The sequence below is a fragment of the Nicotiana attenuata genome, chromosome 12 (assembly GCF_001879085.1).
Source record: "Nicotiana attenuata strain UT chromosome 12, NIATTr2, whole genome shotgun sequence".
Lineage (NCBI taxonomy): Eukaryota > Viridiplantae > Streptophyta > Magnoliopsida > Solanales > Solanaceae > Nicotiana > Nicotiana attenuata.
Genome location: NC_032000.1, coordinates 23,405,818 through 23,414,654, shown reverse-complemented (window position 1 = coordinate 23,414,654; position 8,837 = coordinate 23,405,818). Strand labels below are relative to the sequence as shown.

General features: G+C 35.0%; 2 protein-coding genes across 2 annotated transcripts; both read left to right on the top strand.

Moving 5' to 3' along the window:
• LOC109235958 lies at window positions 3,461–5,020 on the top strand. Its single transcript, XM_019402200.1, has 4 exons — window positions 3,461–3,648; window positions 3,962–4,138; window positions 4,245–4,327; window positions 4,518–5,020. Exons 1-4 carry the CDS (start codon window positions 3,461–3,463, stop codon window positions 5,018–5,020), a joined length of 951 nt encoding a protein of 316 aa, XP_019257745.1.
• Window positions 5,357–5,689, top strand: LOC109235957. Its single transcript, XM_019402199.1, has one exon. The coding sequence runs from the start codon at window positions 5,357–5,359 to the stop codon at window positions 5,687–5,689; it is 333 nt and encodes a 110-aa protein (XP_019257744.1).

Here is an 8,837-nt window from a genome sequence, read left to right as displayed (position 1 = left end):
GGGAGGAAGAAATGACGCTGGTATGTTAAAAATGTGAGAAAAGGACTTTTTTCTTCTTTAAATGTATTTTCATTTTTGGTTAATTATATAAATTAAATTAATACAAATTACACGTGTCCTTTATTGATTGGCTCATTTGACATGTTATTGGCAAGTGTAACTCACGCATCTGCTCTGCTGCACTCGGGTGTTTATTTGATTTACTTAACAGTCACTTGAAGTGTTTAAATGATAAAGGAGCCAATTGAGGTGTCTGGTTGACCGTTGTGGACAACTTGGAGGGGTCGTTTATGTATTTTGCCAAAAAAAAATGTGTGGGGTAGGGGGCAGTGGGGTGGGTGGTGCAGAAAAATAAAAAAACAGAAAATTTAATAATTACAAGAAAAAAAATTTGGTGCGGGGCGGTGAGGTGTGGGGTTGCAGAAAAACGAAAAAACAAAAATTTGAAATTACAAAAAAAAAAAGTAAAAAAAATAATTTTAATTGCAGGAGGAGGGGGGTAGCAGGGTGGGTTGTGACGGAGAAAAAAACTAAAATTTAAAAAAAAAAACTTTTTGGAGAGAGAGGGTGGGGTAGACGTGAGGTGGGGCTGGGTGGGTGGGCGTTGGGGATGTGAGGGGGGGGGGGGGTTGGTGAGAGGGGAATAGGATGAGTAAGGTTGAGAATGAGTTTTGGAAAATGTTTTCTCTTATCTTGATAAGGAAGACATTAATTGGAGGAAAATGAGTTCATAAGGAAAATATTTTTCAAAATATTTAAGCTAACCAAATATGAAAAAATTGGAAAATATTTTCCGAAAAATGTTTTCCTTCCTACCAAACACACCCTTAGACCCATAAAGTTACAATATACCATGTCAAATCTGGAATTCCTCGAGTTATTATACTATTCTACCAAGCTCAGATAACTTTTTTTTCCCTCTCTAACTCCTTTTGTGAGGGATGAAGTTTAAAGCGAGAGAGATTCATGTTAAAGACGAAATTAAATCCAAAAACTGGGGTTCCAGCAAAGAAAACAGAAAAGGAACAAATTAAACCTATAATTTATGTGTTGTTACAGGCTCTGTTTTAAAAGGCAGAATTGGGACGCGCCCGGGGCTGGCCTTGGAGCGGAACACTCGTAAAACGCCCCTGGGCTTATGTGTGGGGCTTAGTACCGTGAGACTTATGCCTCAACCGCCGGGGCTTACGCCCCGGACACGCCCAACGCCGGAGTACGGGGCTCGCCTAATAGAGCTTTATGCAATTGTGTAACTAACCTTGTAAATCCTCAAATTCTCTTAATAAATCGTTGACTATTCAAAATTACTTTTTTCTTAATCATACATCATTAAGTTGAGAGTATTTTTATGTTATAATTAAAATAAAAATTATTGCATGTTATCCACTAAGACTGCTATATAGTAAATTTTAAATAAATCTTTCATTTAAAAGTATTTATTTATTAACTTTTGTTATGTCTTTATTATATAATAGTTCATAGTTTTTTTATAATTTATTTTCCTAAATATTATTTTGATGTTTACGAGATACAATACTTATTAATTTAATAGCTCAGTATTAGCTAGTAACTATTTATAAATAATTAGTTATCATGGTATAGTATGGTGAAATATGTGTCACTTTATTAACTTGTTGAAACTTAAAAATAAATGATGCTAGAAAATCATATTTAAATTGTGAATTATGTTTTGATATAAATTCTCTTTCAAATAGAAAGCATATTAAATAAAAGAAGTATTTCAAAAAAAAATATTAAATTGTAATATCGAAAATCGAAATTCTTTCATTACTCCTTAAGAGAACATATACGATTTCACCTCAAATACATTACTTTTGATGTTTGAGTTGTAACGACATTGCAGCTAATTTGATATTATGATAATGTCATACTTTTTATATTATTCATAGTTGAATTATAATTTATAAATATTTTTAATAGTTTATTTGTTATAATTTTATAATTTTAGTGTAATTTTTATATTTATTTTTATATTATACTATTTTAAAATTCTTGAAATAATTTAAAGATCCGTGGGACTTACGAACCATGTCTCAGGGCTTACGCCTCGCCTCGTCAGAGGTAAAACGTCTCGCCTCATGCCCCCGCCTTTTAAAACATTGGTTACAGGCATAGATCAACCATGAGACTTCAATTTTATCTTGATCTTTCTGTAGAAATGAGAATTCAGTCTTTGTTGTGTCCGTCTCGCAGCTCTTTGTCACTTTTTGTGTAATAGCCTAGAGAATGGTAAATGAATAGGATTTTAAGATCTAGTTATTATGTTGACAACTTTTTAGAGTGGTAATGGATGAAGAAGGTGGGTTTGTTTCTCACTATTTATCCAAAAATCCGAAAATAAACCACATAACAATAAGAAGAAGAAAACAACAGAAATTCAGTACGAGAATTTAATTGCTGAAGAATTTATTGAAGTTCACAAGGAAGGTCTAAAGAGTTGAAGTTGGGGGGAGGGGTAGGGATGTTGAATAAGGGTTTAATTTTTAGGGTGGGTACTTGCTATTGAGTTGAGTCAGTGTAAAAATAAACCCAGATGGAGCAAATGGCTTAGATGGCTGACACGTGGCCCCTCCGCTGACCTAGGGGTATATTTGTCCAATAGTAAACGGTAGGGATATTTTTGCTCGATTAATATGACGGAAGGTAACTTTTAATAATTTTCGATAGTGGTAGGATATTTTTGGAAAAATTTCATATTAAAACAACTGGGCTGCCTACTTTTCAACTTTATAGCCCATATTTCAATTTACAATTGAGTAGCCCAAAAATAACAGGCCCATATCCGAAAAAAGGGGCGTTATTTTCGTTTTTTGGATTCAGAAGCGGGATTTTGTATCTTTCAGCGGGATTTTCTCTCATTCTTTCCATTCTTCTTCACCAAAACTACAAAAACGCGATCTTGCAGTCAATGCAACTCCAAAAACCCTAGAAATTGTTCTTCATCTCGAATTAACAGCAAATCAAACACGAAAAGTGAAATTTTTTTGCTGCAATCAGCGCAATTTTTATTTTTGCTGCAATTTTGATTTCAACTTTTTGTTCGATAGAGCTTTTTTCAGTTTACGTTCTTCATAATGGTGAATGGGAAGAAAACAAGATTATCAATTTCGTCAGCGATTGTGTAATAATTGAGTCGACATTCAGCTACAACAATTTAGTTGCAACTATTTCGGAACAGATTAGAATCGATTGTGAGTTAAACACATTGGAGATTAACTTTCTCCCAAAGGATGGTTTGCCACCGATCCTGATTTACAACGATACGGGCGTTAAGGTGTATATCGAATTAAAGAAGAACGGCTTGAATTTCACTGAATACCCGTTGTATGTGACGGTGAAAGAGATTTATGATAATCGTTTAGTTGCTACAAGTTCCAGTTGTTTGGTTGGTACAAGTTCCAAATGTATAGATGTATCCACAATTGATAGCACTTAGATTATGCCTGATATCGAATTTATTGAAAACACGAAATTTAGTGAAAACACAGGTATAATAGATAATATGTTGAACGAATTTGTTGAGGAGGATCAAGTTTATAAGGATAAAGAGACTGTTGTCGGTGTGATGAAGAACTTGGATGTACACGAGAGGTTCCAATTCAAGGTGAAGAGATCAAGCGCAACAAGGTATGGCAATAGTTGCATATTCTTTTATATATATGTATAAATAAGTATAAAGTAGTATATATTTGTATATAGGTATTAAAATTAGTATATATCTAGTTATGTTTTTGTATACAAGTGTTTTTAGAAGTTGAATGATCTTTAATCCTAGGTATCACCTTATGTGTGTGGATGACAATTGTGCTTGGAGTTTCAAATCTTCTGCTATTTACAAGGCAAACATATTCAAGGTGAGAAGTTACAATAATAATCACACATGCGGCTAAGGTGAAAGATACTTAACACAACATCAAGCTACTTCGGGTGTAATTGCTAGTATAGTCAAGGACAAGTATGTTAATCCAAAAAAAATTTACACCGCAAATGATATAATAGAGGACATACAAAAGCAACACGGGGTTGAAGTGAGCTACATGAAAGCATGGAGAGCTAAAGAGATAGCAATGGCAATGATAAGAGGGAATTCGAGCAATTCATATAAGGAGTTGCTGAGGTATTTGTATATGTTGGAGCATACAAATCCAGGAACGGTTACAAAGTTGCACAAATCAGAAGATGGATGCTTTATTTATGCATATGTTTCGCTATATGCATTGCAGACCGATAATGGTTGTTGACGGATGTTTCCTTAAAGCAGCATATAAGGGTACCATATTGACTGCTAGCACACAGGATGGAGCTGGTGAGTTGACTGCATCTACCTTGTTTCTACAGTTTGTATAATGTTGTAGTTTCATGTATAAAAGTGTATAGGATTTCAGAGCTGCTGTTTTTACAAAATTTACAGTATGTATAAAGTTGTATAATCGTGTATAACTGTGTATAAAATTTGTATAATTGTCTGAATCCTAATATCTATTTTGTATAAACAGGAAAAATCCTTCCACTTGCATATGCAATTGTAGATTCAGAGAATAACAAATTTTGGGGGTGGTTCTTCGTCCAGATAAAGGGTACTTTTGGTGTTAGGGAAGGAACGTGTATAGTTTCAGATAGAAACGAAAGCATCTTCAATGCCACAAAAGTTGTGTACCCAGAAGTACCACATTGTATTTGCATGTTTCACTTGTGGCAGAATGTCAAGTGCACATTCAAGAAACATCACAAACAATTGAAGGATATCTTCTTTGCTAGAGCTTACACGATAGAGAAGTTTGACTACCATATGACAGAGATGTGCAAAATTGATCCGAGGGTGCAGCCTTACTTGTTCGAAATTGGCTACGAAAGGTGGTCTAGGGCATACTCCAAAGTGAAAAGGTCGATGGTAATGACTTCCAATATTACAGAGTCAATTAATGCAGCAAACAAAGATGCTAGAGAGTTACCAGTAATGCGATTGCTGGAGTACATGACAAATTTTCTACAACAGTAGAACAACAAAAACAGAAAAAGTGCAATAGAGACATCTACAGAGCTTGGCGAAAAGTACGACAAACTCCTTCGGAAAAATCTAATTGCATCAGAGCAAATGACGGTAAAACAAATCAAATATAATGATGCTTGGCACTGCTGACTTGCTTTTTACTGCTTGTCTAAGGATGTATAACTCTGTCTAATAATGTATAATGTGCTTTAACTTTTCTTTTTTTTTTTAAAAAAACTTTTGCAAGTGAGGCCTGCTACGGAGCAGTTATATACTGTGCTTGAAGGGGTAAGGCGAAACATAGTATGCCTTGAAGAGGGAACATGCAGTTGCGGCAAATTTCAAATGAATGAACTTCTATGTCCGCATGCTTGGGCGGTTTTGAAGAACCAGCAGCTGAAACCAGGCCAGTATTTCTCTTTTTACTACAAGAAGGATAACCTCCTTAGAACTTATGAATTTCCAGTGAATCCGATGCCAGATGAGAGTTTATGGGTAATCCCAACAGAGGTTCTGGAAGATGTGGTCCTACCACCTAAAGGGAGAAGGAATGCAGGAAGGCCGAGAAAGGAAAAACTCAAACCTGCTTCAGAGAAAGAGTCTAAGAGGGCGTTTTCATGTTCTATGTGTGGACAAAGTGGTTACAATAGAAAAATATGTAGGAATCGACCAAAATAAATAGTTGGAAACATAACACTTCCTATTACATATATTGTCATGTTGAGTAGTTAAGTTTCACAAACAATAGAGTTACAAATATTGAGTAGTTAAGTTTCACAAGCAATTGAATTACAAATGTCAATAAAGAATTACAATTTACACTATATGTTGCAATTATGTTAAATATATTTCATTATACATGTTTTGATTATCCAATAATAGTGTGTTGCTATTTTTAATGGTGCTAAATATATTGATAGCTTGTACAAATGCAAAACAAAACTGCAAACAATCAATGGTATTATATGTATACAGATGTATAAATGAGAGTATAAGTTTGTATAAAACTGTATAACTATGTATATTATTGAATACATATGTATAAACCCTGCAGCATTAACAAAATTGCAACCATAACGAAAATACATACTTTGTTAAAGGACAAAAGCAACTGAAATATTCATTAAAATATAATTCATTCACATCCACAATGTATAATGACTACCACAAATTACACAAAAATAAAAACATCTATAATATCATTTAAGGTTATCTCACAAGTAGCAGAATAGTATTTAGACAAAACTAGGCAACAACTCCTGATACATAGCAAAACTACATTAAAATAGAAAAAACAGAACTACTTTCTCGGTCGTCCCCTCTTCCTCTTCCTGAAAAGTCTCCCTGTGATTTCATCACCACTAATTGCACTGGACTGTTGTTTTTTCCTTCCATAATCCCACAACAGAGATCCCCACCTGCTGCGAAGTGTCTCAATGTTAAAATTATCCTATTGATTTTCTTACCAAGGATAAAATACTCAGCAAAGCCAGCAACAAAAGCACCACAATCACTATAATTAAAAAAAAATCATATTCACTGTACGTTACTGTAAATAGGTACGCTAATAGTAAAATAATTCAGATTAACCTACCATTTGATCTGTTGAGGCACATTATTAACCAGATTAATCTGCAAAGCATCAGAATGGGATTTATCTGTATATGCACCATTGTTCCAATCAATGCCCTTCTTCTAGACATAAAAATCAGAACTCTTCAAGAAGTAAGGTATCAAAATTGCATAAGGTAATGCAGCATCCAACAAGTCTATCATTAATAGCTCCACGGTTAGATTCATAGATGTGGATGCACCTATCTATGAACGTAAACAACCCCAAAACCCAATGGCCCAATTTTGCTCTTCCGCGCTTCACATAGATAGGGAATAAGACGTGGTCAACAGTGCGCCACGCTACATTTGCATCACAATAATACCCTCTAATGTACTCTTCTATCTTATGCCCTTCAGGAATTACTGAAGGTTCTTGATTCACTTTGAAATCTTTATACAGGGAGTTGATTTTGTTACCAAAGTCAAAGTCGGTTGTAGTAAACCGCATGGCAACATTCGGCCCATATTTTTCCCTCTTCCTCAAATAATAAAAGAGGACATCCAAGTGCTGAGACAAGAAATAAAACAAAACAACTATCACTACTACATTTTTTAAATATACAAATTTATACGCTATTATACAGAGTTATACATATTTATACAAGGTTATACAATTTTATATAATCTTATACCGTGATTATACAAAGTTATGTATACACTATGGGGGTCTCAAACAATAAAGATACGCAACAAATAAAAAAAGGCATTAGAACAGAAAGTTATTAAATACCGTGTCAATCAAAGGTCGACCACAATACGCAAGTGAGTAGAACCAATCCTTCGTGGTCACATGACACGAGCCAAAAGTAAAAGCTTCTGCAAGCTTATTTACTTCATCGGTATAAATATTTTTGGCACTTCAAATCACAAAAAATAAAAAGTAATCAGAACTACCTTCATTGACAAGTATAAAATCAGAACATGAAAGCTTAAAGAAAGTTAAGATACCTTCGCCTCGTATCCATCCCATTATCAACAAACGCGCAAAACTCTTTGGCCAATGGCGACAAGGGATCAAAATCATCAATTTCGATCGTGAAAGGATGCTTGATATCAAAAATGAGCTTGTGCGCCGATCCTGATGCCCCCGAATCAAAAACTGGCAAATATGGAGATTCGGCATATTTTCCTGGTATTTTCTGTCGAACCGACTGTTCAGGAGAAATGTAATCCTCTTTTACGTCTATGATGGGTGGTCTGTGAAGCACAATTTGGGACATCTGTAGCGCAGCTAAATCTTCACCGCAATGCCATCCTAAAATGTATCAACCTTGACATCACTTGCTGCCCCTTAGACAGAGAAAACCAATAATAAAAAACTTCCAAAATGAAGAAAAGAAAAATCAGACAAAAAAAGATCAAATGCAGAACGAATACCATGATCAACACAATCAGTAACTCCCTCGTTTTCTTTGACACCTAAATCTGTTTGGCCAGCTAGCGTGTTATCTTGATTCACTTGATCGACAAAGTCAGGAACAACATTATATTGATAGCCATCAAATTCGCCGAGACCAGATGTATTGTCATCAGATACGCACTGACGAATCTAATAAAAAACAATAGAAAAAGAGAAGGCATAACTATTGAGTGATGATTTAGATAAGGCATAACTGTTAAGTGATTTGGTTTTATCAGTAAAATATTACCTTAGAATCAGGAACCTCTTCCCTCGTTTGCTTGGTTTCCTTCATATTCAGAAAAGTGAACACTTTTTCAAAGGAAGAAACTACATAACTGTTAAGTGTCGTAACTGTATCAGTCAACTATAACAAAAAACAACAAAAGTAAATCAACAACCACGTTTATAACCAAAAAATCATGTATATACAAAAAGTACAGATAAACTACAGAAAAGCTAAAGCTCCAGTACCTTTCCAACAGCACTCCTCTACTTCTCAACTTCAGCATTCAACAGATCAATGCGCGCCGAAGGATCATTACTCTGGTTAGGCTGTCGCTCCGTATTCTGAGGATAAGATCGTTTAGACTGTTGCTCCGTATTCTGAGGATAAGGTCGTTTAGACTGTTGCTCCATATTCTAAGGACAAGGTCACAACATCCAAGTGGTAACGCTCATACAGGTAAGCAACCCACAATCACAATATAAAACAAATGGAATGCCTCCACCGGCCGTCACAATTCTTTACAGTCAACCCCTGACATAGCCCACCTTATTTCGCCACGCGTGCAAATAATAATATAAATAGGT

Bases quoted from the DNA above. Each gene is read 5' to 3' on its own strand.
- LOC109235957 (XM_019402199.1), top strand. From the start codon at position 5,357: ATGAATGAACTTCTATGTCCGCATGCTTGGGCGGTTTTGAAGAACCAG.
- LOC109235958 (XM_019402200.1), top strand. From the start codon at position 3,461: ATGCCTGATATCGAATTTATTGAAAACACGAAATTTAGTGAAAACACA. The intron at 3,649-3,961 runs GTATGGCAATAG...TGTAATTGCTAG, and splicing joins AAGAGATCAAGCGCAACAAG to TATAGTCAAGGACAAGTATG. The intron at 4,139-4,244 runs GTATTTGTATAT...TATGCATTGCAG, and splicing joins TCATATAAGGAGTTGCTGAG to ACCGATAATGGTTGTTGACG.